This window comes from Fonsecaea pedrosoi (assembly GCF_000835455.1).
Source record: "Fonsecaea pedrosoi CBS 271.37 unplaced genomic scaffold supercont1.5, whole genome shotgun sequence".
Taxonomy (NCBI): Eukaryota; Fungi; Ascomycota; class Eurotiomycetes; order Chaetothyriales; family Herpotrichiellaceae; genus Fonsecaea; species Fonsecaea pedrosoi.
This window is the reverse complement of record NW_013550611.1, coordinates 2,003,334-2,021,991: the sequence shown is the minus strand read 5'-3', so window position 1 is coordinate 2,021,991 and position 18,658 is coordinate 2,003,334. Positions and strand designations below refer to the sequence as shown.

Genomic DNA, 18,658 nt, shown 5'->3' with positions numbered 1-18,658 from the left:
GAGACTGTTGATCATGGCCCCTATCTGACTGTAGCTGTAAAGCCACCGAGCGGGAGAGATGACTAACCTATATGTTAACTCTCTAGCTACAACACTGATTGCCCCAATCTGAATCCTCGCAAGGTGGCAGGTAATATAGCATTATGACCAAATGATGAAGTACGATACCTGTAGAGAGAGGCTCAACACCTGTTACCTCCCCTATAGGTCCAACGTCGATGTTTCTTCTAGAAGCGTTTATGATCTATCTATTCAAGAGGGACGACGCTCTCATGAACGATGTCGAATCCCTTCCAGCCGTCCAAAGTCTTGAGGATTTCCTTCTCGTAATTTTCGATCCCGTGGCAGAATGTGACCAGCTCGGCCTTCTTGCCCGGTATGTTCGCCCCGGTCCACCACGAGTTTGTCAACGGAATCAGACTGCCTTCGGTGGTGGCGAGAACCGTCTTTTTCCATTCATCTTGAGCTTCCGGCGTGGGTTCGATGGACTTGGCGTGCTCCTTCTCAAGCTTTTCGATCGCGGCAAAGACGTAATCCAGCTGACATTCTAGGATGGTTGGACCATTGGATAGCGAAGTGGGAGCTACAGGGTGGTGAAGTTAGTCCTGACGTTGTTCTCTCCGTCCATCGTAAAGCATGGGGTATACGTACCTTGAGGGCTGTATACCATAAAGGCATTGGGAAAGCCGTTGATGAGGATTCCCAGGTATGACTTGATTCCGTCTTTCCAAAGATCCTTCAAGTCTATTCCATCCTTGTTGAGCAGGCCCATGTTCACAATCCTAGTGAGGACTCAATGTTAGCATGACTCGACCAGAATGAGGAGCGAGTGGTCGACGTACGAGCCTGTGTAGCTCTCGAACCCTGTGGCCAATGCAATCACATCAAATTCCCGTTCCTTCCCATCTGCCGTCAAGATACCCTTCTCGGTGAAGTGTTGGAGAGGGGCTGCGTTGAGGTCCACCACTTCGACATGAGGCATATCAATGCACTCGTAGTAGTCTTCCTCCAGAGGTTGGCGTTTCGTACCGTACCAATAGGGTGGCTCGGCTGGTGCCATAAGATCCATCTTGACAGGGTCGGTCATCCTTGCGCGGACCTTCTTGCGCCAGAAATCATAGACGATGCGATTTGCCTTCTTATCTGTGAGAATGTCTGTGTAGCCGCACGAATTCAGGCCCGCGCCACCACGGTTCCACCCGATCTCGAAGGCTTCTTCCCTCTCCTCTGGTGTCGCGTCGAGAACAGACTTGCCAGGAACGGTTCCTAGCACAGGTATGCCGACGAATGATTGTCTACCTGCTTTGAACAGGGCATGAAGGAGTCCCTTCTGCTCCTTTTGTTCCTGGATGGTGAGTGGTCGATTGCCAGCCGGCACGCAGTAGCTGGGACGACGCATGAAGTTAGTCAAGGTGTCGGCTTCCTTGGCCAGCTCTTGTACGATCTGTACGCTGGTAGCTCCAGTGCCGATAATGCCGACACGCTTGCCCTTCACGCTGAGGTTCTCGGGCCAGGCGCCGGAATGGTAAAGTTCACCCTTGTAGTCGCCCATGCCTGGAAATTCTGGCAGGTATTTCTTGTGCAGCAAGCCGGTCGCGATAACAATGTATTTGCCCCTGGCGACATGGCCTGCGCTTGTTTTGACCGTCCACAGTGCTTTCTTGGTGTCAAACTCGGCGCCGATGACCTGCGCGTTGAAGTATGTGTCCTTCCGTAGATCGAGGATTTTATCAATGTGTGCCATGTACTTGCGTAACTCGGTGTGATCGGGGAATCTTTGGCTGTAATACCAATCCTTTGTGACCTCGGGTATAGAGAGCTGATAGAAGGGCGCTTCGGAGTCGACTCGAGCGCCAGGGTATCGATTCCAATACCAGACGCCACCAAAATCGGTGCCTTCCTCGAAGATTTTAGCAGTCAACCCCAGCTTACGTGCTTTGTGCAAGGCCGTCATGCCACTGAAGCCACCTCCGACAATGATAACATCGCAGTCGATGGTCCCGGAATGGGCGCCATTCGGGGCATCGCCGTTGACGGCAGTCCCGTTCGATTGCGAATCATGAGAAACAACCATCTTTGTGTCGGACTCGGGCCTTTCCACCGTCGTAAAATGAAGTATAGGGGGTAGCACTGCGCGAAAGTATACGACTTTCACGCCATCATTTCATTCGGACCCCCGTATATCATTTATAAAAACCCCCATCTCCACACATTTGCCTCGGTCTACTTTTTTAGACTACTGTCCGGATGGTCGGACCGGTCTTTATAAAGCCAAGAGCCAGGGAGGGGGTGGTCTGCGACAGGGAGGTCCCACAGGTTTGCTGGGAGGAAAGATAACCGAAGTCTGGAGTACCCCCAAGCGAGTGGAGCCACCGGTCATCACTAGCCTATAGGCTCTTATTTCAAGCTGCATTGGAGATTTATGTACCGGTATTCACTGATATGTACAGCGGCACTCGGCACAATTCTGGGCAATGATCCGGGAAAGTCTTTCAACACACCCTTACCGAGTCAGGTTTTTGAAATAGACCGAATCTTCAGACTCAGTAGCGCCTTCTGACCCCGGACAAGCGTTACCCCACCCTCACCCGTCTGTCTTGGCTGGGATCACATGGGGTGCATCAGAGAGGAGAAATGCATGATCAATAATCAGCGATAGGCAGGTGTTTTTTTTGCGGGCTTCTCACACAAGGCTCACCATAGCGCATGGTAGGTTACTGAAAGTCGTAAAGAAGGGCGGCAGTCTCTTCAGAAGAGTTTTGTCGATAGTCCGAGATAATCGGCTCGGCGGCGTTTGAGTGGCGTCCTGGAGACGCACCAAAGTGCAATTAGGGCCACGTGAAAGGGTGCCACAGGTACCACTCCAGAGACAGGGAGTAAGTATGCAGACTGACAGAGACGGATGCACGCAAGTGATCCTGAAGCGGCGCTTGTCCAACAATTTCTCTCAGTAAACCAGAGATATTACAGTGGATTATTCCCACCAAGACTTCACTCTGGCTGAAGCTGAGGAAGAACTCCACATTGCGTGGGCGTTACTTTTCGTATTCACTGTGCAAACAGATAGACTTCGCACTACGCTGCGAGAGTTTCAGAGCCTGGATTTCCTGCTGGACCCCGCCAGCGCGGCATGGGCGTAAGAATATGAATCCAGGTAGAAGCTATACTTCCGTCAATACCTCTTCACAGCTCAACCATCGCTGGAGATCCTCTCGGACCGTGGCCCCGAAAGCACAGAGAAGTAGATATCTGTCAGGTGATGAAGGTGATGGAGTCGAGCTACTGTGGAGGATGATTGAATGAATTCGATCCGCACTGGTGTTGGGGGGTGTTATATCGTTCACACTCTCTTTTCACACACTACCATAGATGTCTGCTACTTGATATCGATTGGAGGCTTCTATTGACAGACAACACCTGTATCAGAGCCACCTGGTACCAAAATGCCTTTGAACCTCGCACCGGAATGGCTTGCCCTGGAAGAGACCCTGGGATTTCGGCCGTTGGTTACGGGCAACACTATCAAGCAAATAAGAGAGAATATCTCGAACATGACAAAGAACGCGCCTTTGCCAAAGAACGAACCAAGTCTTAACATCGGTAGGTCACTATACACAACTGCCGAGCCCCCCAATTGATCAAACAGGAGAGCTGACCCGATGAGACGTTGGCTTCAAGCCCATGAGAATGTAGGCCCTTTCCGCGTGCGAATCTATCAAGACAAAGGGAGTAATGGACACTCAGATGTAGTAGGGTTATGGTGAGCATGATTACCTCAGTGAAAGGCCATCTGCAGGAGAGAGTTAACAGTGGCCAAGGTTTCGTGAGTCTTTGGTTCTTTCGAAGAAGCAGCGTATAAACTGAGAGTTTTCCGAGATGGCGGTGGTTTCTGTGTTGGAGATCTAGAGGCCGACCACGGTTTGTTCTTTCCTTTCAAGTTCGCAGTTCCCGCGAAGTCTACTGCATATCTGATCCCTCGCGGCAGAACTCATCCAGAAACTGTGTCTGCATGCCCAGGTTCCCTTCGTGTCTGTCGAGTATCGGCTCGCGCCTGAGCATCCGTGGCCTGCATCATTGGAGGATTGTGTCGCTGCTGGAAAATGGGTGCGTTTCTTACATCTCTCTACACTGCCTGTTGTGTTCTCATCATGAAGCCAGGCAATCTCCCATTTCTCAAACTCGTCAGCTAGTCACAACGCAGTTCCAGAACTGCTCCTCTGTGGCGTCTCTGCAGGAGCCCAACTAGCCTTGTCCTCGGCCATTGCTCTACATTCACAGAACGTCTCCATCCGCGGTGTCATTGCTCTAGCTCCTGTGGTAGTTGCTGAGAAGGCGGTGCCTCCCGATATGCTACATTCCTACAAGTCGATGGAGGAAAACAAAGATGGTGCGATTATCGACAAGGCTGTTTTGGACATTTTCATGGGTACGTCCTAAGTGTGGTCTTCAGCTCGCAGGCGTATACATCACTTATTACAATCACCAGATGCCAACGGCCATGAACCATATGACAGCACTTTCTCCGTGCTGCTATCGCCATCTTTGGCCACGTTGCCGCGAACCTATCTAGTCACTTGCGGCGCTGATGTACTTCGCGATGATGGAATATTAATGGATCACGAGCTGCAAAGCAAAGGGTTGGTTCAAACTCATACACCGACCATATTTGTTGTTCGCTGACTTGGTCTGTCTCAGCGTTCTGACTCGGCGTGATCACTATGAGGGCTATCCGCATGTGTTTTGGTCGACACCAGGGTTGCAAGTAAATGCCAAATTCCTGGACAATTTACTACAAGGTCTGGATTTTGCTCTAGGCCGGACCAGCCAAAGTGGAAGCCGATGATATACCTTTTGCGAATGTCTTGACAAGAACAAAGAAGTTGTAACCCGCAGGCGCTTACCACACGAGACATAAGTGGGGGTGATATGGCCAAGACAGGAAACTACCTTCCAAGACGGGTCACGCATACAAATTTTCGCCCAAGGCTGAGCCCCAAGCTGGAATATGATAGGTTAGATTTCTCCAAACAGCACAGGGGTATCTTCCTCAAGACTCGAAGTTGTTCTATGAGATTGACATTAATAGACCTTTGTCTCTGAGCCAGATTCAATGCTACCAGTTATGGCTTGATAGACCCTATAGATCAAAATCTAGAGTTCTGCCAACGTATCTTGGCGCTCGGTCAGTGAAACGAAGGTGATATATCAGACATGTGATTGATCCAAGTCCGACTGCTAAACAACTGACAAGGGGGGTTGATTTTTGCCTACAGTTGAATACCCCAATAGCTCGCCATCGCTGAATTTACAGTATGTTTTGTTCTCCGGAGACAATCCCGCCCCCTCAAACGGAGGCGCCAAGTCACCTATCCAATGGCTGCCATTACCTAGGCATTTCTTGACGGCTACCCCGCTTTGGCTTGTCCACCGGTTGTCCAAAAGAGCCACCCTCGCAATATCTGCCCAAGGCCCAAGGAATTTGCCCGACTCTCTTGCCTTGTACCATAACCCGTCATGCTCCAACTCCCTCGTGGCCCAGAGCCAGATATGTCTACATCAAGTACCTACTATCGGCCTGTGCAACGTATTGCACAAGCCTGTTTTCTATGCAGGTGAGTGGGTCGATTTCCTTGGGCGGCTACTGTCACTATGTCAAGCCGTATTCATAGACACTCCGACGTCTGCTTGTTTGCTCTTGTGCTACTTCGCTCCCAAGGATATGATACTCACATCCTGCTCTCCATCACAGACGGAGAAAGACCCGGTGCACCGGTGAGCGGCCCAGGTGCGAGAGCTGCAGACGTTTGGCACAGTGTGAGTACTGCCCACGTCATCTTCTTTCCCGTCTTGGGATAACATTCTTCTTACAACGCAGACTGCCATTATCCTGATGCTGACACCAATGGCAACGGCAACGGCGTCAATAGAGGAGCGATGCATGGCAAGGACATTGAAGGGATGGTGCCGGCATCACAACTAGTAAAAGCACTTCGTTCTAGTAGGACGTTGTTCTCCAGCCTCTGTCACTGACAACACTACAGGTAGAAATCACCACGCGGCTCGACACGATCGAACAACTCCTAAAGAGCCTCAGCGAGAAGATGGAATCGTACGTTTTCAATCTGTCGCGATCCTGCTCAGGAGATACTAAGACGAAAGCTAGCGAATCTGACCGACTTCTCGATTCTCACAGCGGAAAGGCCATGTCAGAGTCATCTCGAACTGGAAATAGTCAGGTCGAGTCCTCTAGCAGGATCTCTACGACGGGGACATATACAGGCCTTCCGGCCAACGGCAATGGTTCCACAAGTTCGGCTCTGACTGGTGCCATGGAAAGCACCGCTGGACAGACAGATTTCCTCAGGCTGGCGCCGCTGCCTGTTCTTCTGGAGACAGTCGACATCTACTTTACCTTCTGCCACAATCAGCCCTATTCTTTTTTCCACGAGGGCAATTTCCGGGATCGTTTGTCGAGAGGCGAGATTCCCGACCACCTGCTCTTTGCCGTGTTTTCAAACGCTATCCGATTCTCTGGGAATTCTTTCTTCGAGCATACCAAGGAACAAGCAGCCACGACCCATGCCAATCGCTCATGGAATCTAATCGTCGAGACATGCTTTGCTGCAAACCAAAAGGCAGACATTCGAACAGTGCAGACCATCACACTGCTTGCAATATTTGATTTTACCGGTGAGTTGTCCGTCTCCGGTCTCCTTTTCTCGGGTTCATGAAAGATGCGGTGTCACTAACAATGTCTTTGGTTTCCCCTGTTATTCTATCTAGCTGGACCAAGTCGACATGGCGCTGCATGGGTCAAAATTGGCATGGCAGTGCGCATTGCTCAAGACTTGCGCTTCATGATCGAGCCAGGTAACCACATACCTTTTGACGAAGCCGAAGAACGTCGAAGAACCTTCTGGTCGCTATATCTCCTGGATCGCCTGGTGTCGTGTGGCCGAGGACGCCCCCCCGCGATATTGAATGCTTCTTGTCAGTTACAGCTCCCCGTTGACGAGGCGACGTGGAGGGACAGACAATGGAAAGAGACGTCGAAGCTTGAGCAATTATCCAACGGCGCGCATTTGAACCCTGCGCAGCACAGCCCGTTCGCTCATGTTATCCTGATAGCATACATTCTCGGACGCGCCGCCCAGTACATGCTGCAGGAGTTTGGCGTCAACCGACACCCACCCTGGGACTCCAGCTCCGAGTTTGCCGCCATCGGCTCCGATCTTTCATATCTGGAGACGCAAATGGAAATGCACAAGCCCCTGGAGGCTATGCTCGGGCCATATCGCAATTCTGCTGGTGTCGTGGATCAGGCGAACGCCGGGCCCATAGTCTTTGCCCGAGCATTGTTCCACCTGTGTAATTGTCTACTGAACCATCCATTCCTGCTGAGACGCAAGATTGCATCATGTAACAGGGTCGCCTCTGGCCGATTCCTGTCCCGGGCGTTCGAGTCCGGCTTGGACTCGGCCAAGGGTTTGATCGGACTGTTGCAGGACGCACGCAAGGCCGGCTGCATCTCGCACACATCGTTCTACGGCTACTGTGCCATCATTTCTGGTACGATATTCATCATGAATGCTCATGCGGCTACAGGCGACGTCCAAGTGCGTTGTTTCGAACTGCTTCAGGAAACGACGTCATTCATTGAAGACATCAGTCGTTACTGGCAGAACGTCGCCACAATGGTAAGTCTCAAAAGTATTTGTTTAGGTGTCCAAGTCGTGCGCTTGTCCATGGGAAAGCTCAATGCAGACCTTGGCTGATTTCTATCCACGCCCAGGCCCTCGCACTTGACGTGTTCGCCGCACAGACGTACCTATTAAGCGAACTTGCGAGCGACAAGCCTGAGATTCAGATTCTCTCGCCCGCCGACACGGAGATGCTGTGGTCTTTGGTCGACTATAGTACGCTATCCAACGGCAACATCGCGCAACAGACGGCCAACGAGAGCCCAGACGACAGTTTCTGGTTCAACAACAACTCGTCATGGTACGACCTATTCAGCAGTCCCAGCGTTGCCCAGCTGGGATTTGTATCTCAGAGCGAATCGGTGGCTTTTACAACAGTCCCGGGCACCGACACCAGCACGACGGAAGACAACAGGTTCGATGCTACTCAAACGACAGATCAATGCTGAAGAGGCCTGATGCTCTGTGGCAAACCCTTTTGCCGAAAATGGGTAACGTCCTTTGGTTCTATCACTCTGCCCACGGACCGAGTTCCGCCTTTTGATATGGGCAACAGTGAGGAATCTGGAGGAATACCGGAGAACGGCGTAAGCATTTCCTTAGCCCCCCAGCAACACATAATACCAGGTATCAGTCGTGAAGGAAATTAAAACTTAGTTCTAGTATATCCTATCTTGGGCCTCTACAGGGAATTTGCCGTTCAAAGGTTAGCTGAGAGAAATTCGTCTTTAAGCCTCCTGGCAACCACAGACATGACGCCATTACGCGGTCTCGCGGCAAAGCATCCTCGGACATGGTGCCGCTACACACACGGTCAACAGGCCATCTGAGTCCAGATGGCACTACCAGTTCGTGCCGATGCCTTCCTATACAAGTTAGAAGCCCTCGGTCCGGCTTGTCCACCAATCGTCGCTCGCGTCGCTCGTTCGCGTCGGCCCCATCCACATACATCTAAGCGAACAGGATCAGCGGGCCGTGTGCGTCTCGTTTTACAATCTCTGGGCCCCAGTGCTTCACGCGTCCGAGACCGTTCACAATAGTCTGCCCGGCTATACGACTCTCCGTGAATGTCGGACTAGGTGGCGAGTGATGAGCTTTTACAGCTTGTCAGAACAAAAGTCGTTTAGTCTGAAGCTGTCTCCGGGAATGTGGTCCGCAATATACCTCCCTCCCGGCCAATCCAGCGACTTTTTCCACGTTCATCTTGAGTCCTCGGTGTTCACCACCCCTTCCTGTGTACCTTTGGTGAGATATTCGGTTCCCCTCTGTCTCCATTCTTGTTTGTTTGTTTCTGTGTTCAAAGGTACTGTTGAGAAGTTCAGACTCCTCGACGATCTCTACGCGGCGGCAGACAATGGCGGCTTTACCAGCACCTCTGACGGCTACTGCCGAGCATTTCAATTTCGCGACAGACGTCGTTGACAAATGGGCACTCATCGACCCCAGCCTGCGCGCGATGCTGTGGACGACGGCCGGCCCTCGCGGCAATTCGCCCCCTCGCACATTCACCTACCGCTACTTTCGAGACCAGAGCCATCGGGCGGCACACCTATTGAGAGACCTCGGCGTCCAACGTGGAGATCGGTTGATGATCGTCTCGAACAGAGTACCCGCATGGTAAGGACTCCATGCATTGAGTGGTTTGCAAATGGGAAGACTTTTGTGTGCTGACACGGCAGGCGTGCAGGTGGGAGGAAAGTTATCTCGACTCTTATACTACATCCGACGGTATGATGTGTGCAGGCCGAGCTAACAGGTGGACTGTAGATTGCTACGGCGGCGATACGGTCTGGCGTTGTCCTTTGTCCGTGTACCGTGCTGGCGACTCCCAAAGATATCGAGGTGAGCGGCATGGGCCAAAGATGGTCATGCCATCAAGGAAAAGGAGCGATGAGAAATCCCGCTAACCTGCGCGACTTCATCAGTACCGTGTTCAAGCCTCACAATGTACCATCTTCGTTGGCAATCGGTCCACCATCAGCGCTTTCCTCGGAGTCAAGTCAAGATGTCCTAGTGTGCGAGTCATCTTGCAGATCGACGGCGAGCCGCACGAGGACGCGGTCCAGTACCGGCACGCCTTGAAACAGACGTCTTTGCAGGACTTCATCGGGCCCAAGACGACATGGTCGGACCCGTGCATCATCTATTTCACGTCTGGGACTACAGGCCTGCCCAAAATGGTGCTTCACAACCAGGTCTCCTACCCTCTAGGTACCACTTCCTCTGCTGCGCCAGATGGTGCATCCACTGGCATAGAACGTGGCACGAGAAAAGTGATTCGAACTGACTGTATCGGTAGCTCATGCTTCAACCGGCAAATACTGGTTGGATCTGGACCAAAGTAAAGTCTTCTGGACGCTGGCGGAGCAGGGATGGGCCAAAGCGGGATGGTGAGTGTGTTGAGGCCAGTTCAGTACATTCATTCCATGAAATTCACGTTGAGGTTTTTGATGTTTTTTATCCTGCGGACGACTAATGTTCCCCTCCTGGGGGCCCAGGTCATGGTTCGCGACCTGGAACATGGGCGCCACATTGTTCATCCAGGATGATCGAGGCGCGTTTTCCCCCCAGTCGCTGATCGACACGCTCGCCGAGCACGACATTACGACTCTCTGTGCGCCGCCGACCGCGTATCGCCAGCTCGTCACCCCGGATCTGCAGGCGTACTTTGCGCAGAGGAGACCTAGAGCTCTACAGCATTGTGTTAGCGCGGGAGAGCCACTGAATCCCGAGGCTGTGAATGTGTGGAAAGCCATGAGCGGGATTGAAATCAAGGACGGTATGCTTGCCAACTCTCTCCAACCGTCGCGCTCTCCCCCTTTCCGACTGGTATTATATCAGAGTGACAACGTCTAACTTCTGCCACGAACAGCATACGGTCAAACCGAGACGACCATGGCTGCGGGGAATTTCGTTGGTGTCAAGGTGAAGCTGGGCAGTATGGGCAAAGCCACGCCCGGCGTGCCGCTCGACGTGATTGACGAGCAGGGCAACATTGCCCCCGACAACACGGAAGGTGACCTCGCAGTCAAAGTGGTGGACGAACACGGCAGGAGGACCATGGGTGTCTACGACGGATACATTTCGAAAGACGGTCAGGTGAGTCGGGCTACCAGAGTGTCATCGTCGTCATCGTCGTCGCTGTCATCGCGAAGTCGACCAGGCAAGTACGCGGCGGAATGGCATATTACTGGGGATCGAGCGTACCGCGACGCAGACGGGTATCTTTGGTTTGTAGGCCGATCCGACGACGTGATCAACTCGAGCGGCTACAGGATTGGTGAGTATAGGATCCATCCATTTGCCCGTACCTTTTTCCCTCTGAAGAAAGCTGGTTTCGTTTTATGCAGTGTCTAACCACTCGATCATGTCCCCAAACAGGCCCCTTTGAAGTCGAATCCGTCCTGAAACAGCACCCGGCCGTACTCGAGTCCGCCGTCGTGGCCTCCCCAGACGCCAACCGCGGCGAAGTGGTCAAGGCCTTTATCGTGCCGACCCAGGACTACCGAGACCGCGCGTTCGCCCCCGAAACCGCGGCCTCGCTGATCCGCGCGATTCAGGATTTCTGCAAGAAGGAGGCCGCGCCGTACAAATACCCGCGCAAGATCCAGTTCGTCGAGCCGGCGTTTTTGCCCAAGACCACGAGCGGGAAGATCCAGAGGGGGGTTTTGAGGAGGATGGAAAATGCGGCGGCGGCTACGAAGACGATGCGGGGATCGCATGGCGATGCGAAATTGTGAGTTGATTCGTCAAGTTCATGAATGACTGAGGAGAGGGTGGGAGGAGTCCTGGAGGGCAACTCGGGAATGAAGACTGTCAAGAGTCAGCTTTGTCAGAGATTTGTTAGCTTCTGTCGATGGAAGAGGGTTCAAGAGGTCGACTAGAAACCTAGAAACCTAGAAACATATGTAGACGAGGTATACACAGGAAGCTCCAGGCGGCTAGCGATGTATGAGGCACTAGGCCGAGATTTCGTTGAGGGCAGCCGTCAATGATAAGTGGGTGGAAATGGAGCTGCTGCACATGGAAACCTTTTGATAGAACAAAAGAAGCTAGGTAGATTCTTGATCGATATTCATGTTGAACATATTAACCGGCTCGCCGGTGAAGTTTGTATGTACTGGGGTATGATGGATGTGCAGAAGAAGCTAGGAGGATTACGAGGTCTTGTGTCTGCGGGGAGCGGAAAGGGGAAAGGAGGGGTTGTCATTGCCAGCCTGGCACCCCTAAACTCCCTGGCATGGGATCTTTTGGGAGCCAAGAGCCTGGCCTGGGCACCCCTAGGTACCTATGCAAGTATGAGCTACAAACCTCGCTCAAGTGCCCGGCAGCCACACTGAGCGTTCAGGAGGGCCGAACTTCGGCATGAATCTTTACCTGCCAGGTCTCGTGGGCGCAGGCAACGCTTGCAAGGTACACAACAACGACTCAATAGAAGGAGTGCCTGTTGCTATCACTGAGAACTTGGGTACATAAGTAACAACCTCCCCTTTCTTCAACTGTCAAAGGGCCGTCAGAGTCTGGACTCCCGCATATCCTACCCCGAAGACCCATCACTTGTTTCCTGGTGAATGGGACTTTTTACGAGCCACGAAACTACGAAACCTTCTTCAGCGCGACACCGCATGTCCATTCGCTCGTGCCTCAAACGCCTCGGGTCATTGCAGCCCACCTTGCATAAAGGTACCCGGCAGCAATCGCGGGCCCTTTGCGCACCACTTCATGCCGTCAATGAGAGGGCAGCCTACAGGCTGGTTCATGCATGGGCCTTTCGGGAAACGCACCCCAAGCACACAATCTGCACATGACGCGCGCAACCGCCAGGTCACAACCAATCTCACCATCGCGATGCAAGGGACGCTGATTGGCCTCAGACAACAGGGTTCAGATGGGAGAACTAGCGGCGGTGTGGTCTCGACTCATCCAGTCTGCCGTCACCCATCGCAAAAAAAGTACTTGGTAGAGAGAGTCTCCAAATATTCATCACTAAAGGTCCCTGGCATGGGCCAATGGAATCCCATAGCCCGTCTCCGGTTTTGCCAAAGGTCCCTCGTCCCTGCCAGTAACAAGTACCAAACATGATTGTGGTCTGTGCGAGTACTCTCTCTACCTGCTGGTCTGAAGCTAGGGAGTTTCAAGTCTCCGTGTCTCTACAAGCATTGTGGTTAGTTGCGATGGGGATAGTCGGTGACATTTCTGGACCTTCAAGGACAACAAAACCTGGTCCCTTGGGTATCTCGGAGATCTTCAAACACTTAAAATCGCCACATCCCAAACAAGTGGAAGATCTTCCACCATCTCTCCTATATTTCTATCCAATATGTCTGCGATAAACAGTGCGCGAACAGACGCCATAATGTCTTGCATGCGGCGCGTGAGCCGTTACCTGGACCAATGTTACGATTTCGATCACCTTCACGCCCAGATTCCCAGCGCGGAATACCATAAATACAAACAGTCCCAGCTCAACCACGTCCTCGACATTCTCTTGACCCTGTTCGACTCGAATTCTGGCGGCGCTGTGCCGCCCACTGACCCTCCTCACGAGCGGCCAGAGCTTGGTTGTGATCTACCCCCGCAGTTTAATGGTGCAAGGTTTCTGACAGGTGCCAGCATTCATCGGATCCAACCCACAAGTACAGGCGACATGAGGGATTAAATCTGGGCTAATGCAGCCGGCATCTGCACATGTGGCTGGCAGGGCCACCACTGAGATTGGCGGATCGGCCCGCCAAATCGTCTTCTTGCACACTTCGTCTCCGCCCTGGGGTGATCCGTGGGGGTTCACTCAGCTACCCTAACAATCGAGTCCTCTGTTTGATCGCTTGGGAGATGTGGCATCGCACATCACAGGCTTCTGTCGACACACAGCGAATTATTAGCACTGGCACTATAAGAGGTGGTTGGTTCTTGGAGATGTATGGGACTGTACCTCGTTTTGTTGTGCTGTGGAGAGGTTCAGCGATGCCTGTACTTGAAAGGTGGGGTTAGCATTGAAAAGACAGGTACAGCAAGTTGGTCGGTGGCCTGAGTGTCAAGGCGCAGGTGGCTTGGACAGCTTGGAGAAGTTCTGGAGGGTGTACCGAGTACCTCGTAATTAGTGCTGTTCGGACGAGCTTGCAAAAAATAGAGTCACTTTGCCGAGCATTGTACGTGTTGCTTAGTGTTCTTGGCCTCCCCACTTCCTGTGGCTTCTGTGGCGTCATTGGCACGGTACCTGAATATTGACGTCATTCTCTGGCAGTATCACGTGCTATAAGCCTCCATGATTGGCAGATAGTCCTTGCATGATGAGCGCACCTGCCAAGATGTTTTTCCAAACCGCGTCCCAGTTCAACTTGTCCATCGTCATCGCGGCACTTCAACCCAGCAGAGTTTTTGCCTTCGTTGCGCTTTGGTTGTTTCTTCTCTTTCGATCCCTTTTATCTTTAACCCCCAGTCAGACCGTTTGCTTCCCACTTCTGCTCCCCCAATAATGCTGGCTGGCGGGTTTCGAGTCGACCAACAAAGATGCGTAAGTAAGCCCCTTTCTCATGTCCGCGCGTGCTGACAATCGATCAGATCGCGTGAGAGCATGGGCACATTCGTCGGCTCACAGGCACAACTTCAACCCATGGTCGCCTGGTCGTGACAGTCAAGTCTCTCCACCGAACACGAGTCCACCGCAGGGTGACGACTCGACAAAGCAGAAACCCCCCAAAGGCTCCATTCTCAGTCGCGTCGTCGCCAATGTCAAAGTCGCCCTGTTCCACAGCTGGGTGAATGTTCTACTTGTTTTTGTGCCTGTGGGCATCGCCATCCACTTTACTGGAATCAACCAGAATGTGGTCTTTGCTCTTAACGCGGTCGCCATTATCCCCTTGGCTGGCCTTTTGACATTCGCAACCGAAAGTGTTGCGCATCGACTTGGGCCTACATTGGGAGCTCTCCTGAATGTCAGTTTTGGAAATGCAGTGGAATTGATCATCTTGTAAGCTATCTCATGGTATCAACACGGGTTGCGCTAACAGCATGAAGCATGTACGTGATATTTATTTCCCACCTCGAAGGTAATACTAACCTCATGCAAGCATCGCCCTGGTCAAAAATGAGATCCGCATTGTCCAGGCTTCTCTTATCGGCTCACTGCTTGCCAACCTCCTTCTCATCTTGGGTATGGCCTTTTTGATCGGAGGCCTGGAATTCCAGGAGCAGATTTACGACAGCACTGTGACTCAAATGTCGGCTTGCTTACTGGCGCTGGCAGTTCTTAGCTTGCTGATTCCGGTAAGTCTTGGTGCTTTGCGCTCATCGGGACTCGTAGTCCAGCGTGGGCTAACTCAGATCGTCAGACCGCCTTCCACGCGTCGTTCAGTGACCTTCAGAAAGCTGATCGTGCTGTTATCAAACTCAGCCGAGGGACTTCCGTGATCCTACTCATCATCTACGTCCTCTATCTGCTGTTCCAACTAAAGTCTCATGCGTATCTTTACCAAGGAACCCCACAACATATCATCGATGAAGAAGCCACGCCAGGATTTCTTCAGCGCTTCGACTCTTCAAGCTCTTCCTCAGCCAGCTCTTCAAGGTCCTCGGTCACAAGTGCCGGCTCACATCGACGTGTAAGCAAGAGACTCAGGGCCAAACTGGGCAGGAGACGCGAGGTGAAGACTGAGGTGGCGACTGAACCAGACAATGGAGAAGGATCCATACAGTTCGGACAGAATGTGATTGATACTTATGCTGAAAAGACTGCCGAGCCAGAGGAAATGAAGTCGCAAGATGAAGTGAAGGAAGAAGGGATGCCAACGAATCCCCCTGCAGCTTCGGCCAAGGACAAGAAACCGATTGTCGGGCCTCGCGGACTCTCTTTCCGGGCTCCACCAGTTTTTCGATCGTCCACACATCCTTCCCCCAAAGGCAGAGACGCAAACTATCCTTCTCATCCGCTTCGACATTATCAGTCAGCACCCAACGATCAGCAAAGTCCAGCCGTTGCTCGGATTGCGCGCCGCTCTACGCCGAAAAGTCCCCTCGCAGAAGAAGACGCTCCTCCCATGAGCCAAACTGCATCGATAGTCCTCCTGATTGTCTCCACTGCTCTTGTTGCACTCTGCGCGGAATTTCTTGTCGGAAGCATTGAACATTTGGTGGAAAATTCTCCCTTGTCCGAGGCGTTTATTGGATTGATTATTCTGCCCATTGTTGGAAATGCTGCGGAGCATGTCACGGCAGTGACCGTGGCTGCCAAGAACAAGCTCGACCTTGCCTTGGGCGTGTCGCTCGGATCGTCCATTCAAATTGCGCTCTTTGTCACTCCGTTCGTCGTCATTCTAGGGTGGATCATGGATAAGGACATGTCCCTCTATTTCAGCTTGTTTGAGACCGGGTCGTTGTTTGTTTCGACTTTCATCGTCAATTTTCTCGTTCTGGATGGGCGCAGCAACTATTTGGAAGGTGCGCTGTTGTGCGCGTGCTATGTGATTGTGGCAGTGGGAGCATATTTCTTTCCGGACGGACAGGACCAAAGTTCTCTGACAAGTGGTCCCTCGACTTGATCCATGTCAAAAGTCGCAACACCGAGTTGTAATCAACATGGGCTACTATACCCTAAGTGCTGAGCGGCGGTTTGGTTTCGTGGGCGATGCTGCGACTGACGACAGGCCACTTCGCCATGGAAGGAAGCCAGAATCGATGTCTTGGCAACGACCACAGGGGTTAGTTGATGATCTGTATGCAGAACGATCGAGTTGATAGCTATCTTGCTGTCGACCACTTGCCCAGACACATATTCACACGAGCCATGCGGCTCACCGCTAGAAAGCTCGGCGTGAATGAGTTTCGTGACACTGGCTCATTGCGGCGGTGTTTGTACAAGACAGAAGGAAAGGCGTTGATCGGTGTTATCCTGCAGAGCCGATATATACTTAGCCGCGAAGATCGGGTATACTTGGTTCTCACCTTTTTTGGGTATGGTTGGGCTAGGCGGTGGAGCAGCATGGTGCTTGACCAGGCGATGAATGATTTGAGAGGCTTGTGACAGTTCAACAACGTGTGGTAAATCGGTTCATCCACCAACAACTCGGCGTGCTGAGCCTGTGGATACGTACCTCGTAAACGGATTTGAGCCGAATCGCACCTCTTCATCTGAACCAGCGCCAGAGCGAGCTCCAGTGCCACGGAGTGAAAATAAACATGCGATTACGCCCAGAGTAGGACTGCTGGTATAAGAAGTTGACGACGCCGATATATTAGTGTTCCCTACTGAGATCCAGTGAGGACGGTCGTGCACGCTGTCCTACATACACGTAAAACTCGTCCCGAGTACTCTGTGCAGTACTCTATACCTATGTAGAAATGGAGTACCAACACGAAGACGGAACAGACACTGGGATCGGATCAAGTAGACCAGAGAGGCTTGACATTGCCCCTACCTCTGCATCACTAAGGAAGGGGTAAGGAGTAATGAATCGTCGGGTGCCGCCTCGGCCACGATTTGTAGGGCGCACAGCATGAGTAGAGGCACCAAATGAATCGATGGGTTTGCCATGGCGAGGGCTTCGATTCGACGGGCACTTCCTCAGCTGATCAAACGTTTTCTGTCTGTATCCCCGGTGGAGTATTTGACCGCGCCGACGAGCATATTCGCACGCTTTGTCGTTGAGCTCTGTGAGGTAAAAGTGGCCCATCTTTCTTCTGGACCTTGAAGACTCGATATGCGCTTCGGAGAGGATCGGCAGTCTAGATCATGAAGCGTTATGCGATTCCTCCTGCGCCCTCACAGGTCGAATACGAAGCACTATACCTCTTCCAACCTTATATGTCGGACATGAAGCGCTATACCTCTTCCGACCTCACAGGTGTCGAACCATTTGACCTGTGAGGTCGGAAGAGGAATAGCGCTCGTTTATACATTCACATCTTTGGTTGCCAGCGGTTTGGTGGTCAAGGGCAGCTTGTCCAAAGGAGCACATGTGGGCCAAAATAAACGGTTTGACTAATTTCGAGTCTTTGTGTAGAAATTCAAAGACAAACGTCCCGTGTCTGCGGTTGAATTACCGCAAAGTCTACGTAGGAATGTCTTTACACATTGCCATCCCGCCCCCTCCTCCCCCGGAAGATTTTCGTGAGGTTTGGATCGATTAAAGCCCCACCGCACAACACTAAACAAGTACACTCCAAGTCGTCGCGGTTGCGGAAAACACACAATGGCTTCCGGTTAAAGTCGACGGTTCCATTCCTTCTCACCGACCGGGGGATAGTAGTAATAACTGCTCTCCTTTCCTGGTTCGAGCGCAGCGAAGAGGCGCGTCAGGACGGTCTCTAGCATTGACCAAAATAAGTTTTCCACAAAATGACAAGCAAAAGGCACAAGTAAGCTGCAAAGTAAAGGGTGACGGGGCACACCTGGAGATGACATCTCACAAAGAGGACTTGTCCTCCGTCGTTGTGATGAATATTGCTCACTAAGAAGGAGTAAGTAAACGTTCATGTTTCTCTTCTCAAATTCTGGCGAGAGAGCACACACTGAAGTGAATGGTACAGACACCAATACCAGAGAAAGCCACTCTGGCAAAGTATATCGCTGAGAAAAGAATCACCAGCACAGACGCGAAGATGGATATGGAGATGGGTGTAGGTTTGTACATATTTGTCCTTCCTGGCACCGATCGTAGATATATTTGACTCCCTCTATTTGAGAAGGCTGTGTGGTCTTCTGGCTCTTATATAGCCCCCGAGGACTTTTTCCTTGTTATCGCCCTTCCTCGTGTTCTCCAGAAACATCCCTTCTAGAGCCTTGGTTAGCTTCCTTTAAAGGACATGCAGTAGCTCAACACAAGTAAATGACGTCTGAAGCATTAGTATCCAACCTTGCGGGAATAGGGCGACTATTATCGCTGGCTGGGCCCTGTTCATGACCAGACCAATTCTCCTTCGTTGTCGACTTGGGTATCGATTCTGCACATGGAGAGAGGGCG

At 52.0% G+C, this 18,658-nt stretch overlaps 5 protein-coding genes across 5 annotated transcripts; 4 read left to right on the top strand and 1 right to left on the bottom strand.

The window, feature by feature from the left end:
- Nucleotides 1-248: 248 nt before the first annotated feature.
- On the bottom strand, nt 249-2,074 carry Z517_08210 (uncharacterized protein; the record flags this gene model as incomplete). The annotated part of the gene is made up of 3 exons (XM_013426729.1): nt 249-583; nt 652-782; nt 843-2,074. The coding sequence occupies 3 exons, from the start codon at nt 2,072-2,074 to the stop codon at nt 249-251; spliced, it is 1,698 nt and encodes a 565-aa protein (XP_013282183.1).
- Nucleotides 2,075-3,443: 1,369 nt separating this feature from the next.
- Z517_08209 (uncharacterized protein) lies at nt 3,444-8,149 on the top strand (the record flags this gene model as incomplete). Its single annotated transcript, XM_013426728.1, has 10 exons — nt 3,444-3,600; nt 3,986-4,104; nt 4,159-4,426; nt 4,487-4,587; nt 5,540-5,612; nt 5,717-5,814; nt 6,042-6,109; nt 6,164-6,690; nt 6,784-7,697; nt 7,793-8,149. The coding sequence occupies 10 exons, from the start codon at nt 3,444-3,446 to the stop codon at nt 8,147-8,149; spliced, it is 2,682 nt and encodes an 893-aa protein (XP_013282182.1).
- Nucleotides 8,150-9,054: 905 nt separating this feature from the next.
- Nucleotides 9,055-11,440, top strand: Z517_08208 (uncharacterized protein; the record flags this gene model as incomplete). The annotated part of the gene is made up of 8 exons (XM_013426727.1): nt 9,055-9,317; nt 9,380-9,428; nt 9,468-9,542; nt 9,626-9,911; nt 10,000-10,090; nt 10,199-10,479; nt 10,573-10,980; nt 11,082-11,440. The coding sequence occupies 8 exons, from the start codon at nt 9,055-9,057 to the stop codon at nt 11,438-11,440; spliced, it is 1,812 nt and encodes a 603-aa protein (XP_013282181.1).
- Nucleotides 11,441-13,056: 1,616 nt separating this feature from the next.
- On the top strand, nt 13,057-13,359 carry Z517_08207 (uncharacterized protein; the record flags this gene model as incomplete). Its single annotated transcript, XM_013426726.1, has 1 exon — nt 13,057-13,359. One exon carries the CDS (start codon nt 13,057-13,059, stop codon nt 13,357-13,359), a length of 303 nt encoding a protein of 100 aa, XP_013282180.1.
- Nucleotides 13,360-14,233: 874 nt separating this feature from the next.
- Z517_08206 (calcium/proton exchanger) lies at nt 14,234-16,237 on the top strand (the record flags this gene model as incomplete). The annotated part of the gene is made up of 3 exons (XM_013426725.1): nt 14,234-14,670; nt 14,771-14,966; nt 15,032-16,237. The coding sequence occupies 3 exons, from the start codon at nt 14,234-14,236 to the stop codon at nt 16,235-16,237; spliced, it is 1,839 nt and encodes a 612-aa protein (XP_013282179.1).
- Between the last annotated feature and the right edge of the window lie 2,421 nt (nt 16,238-18,658).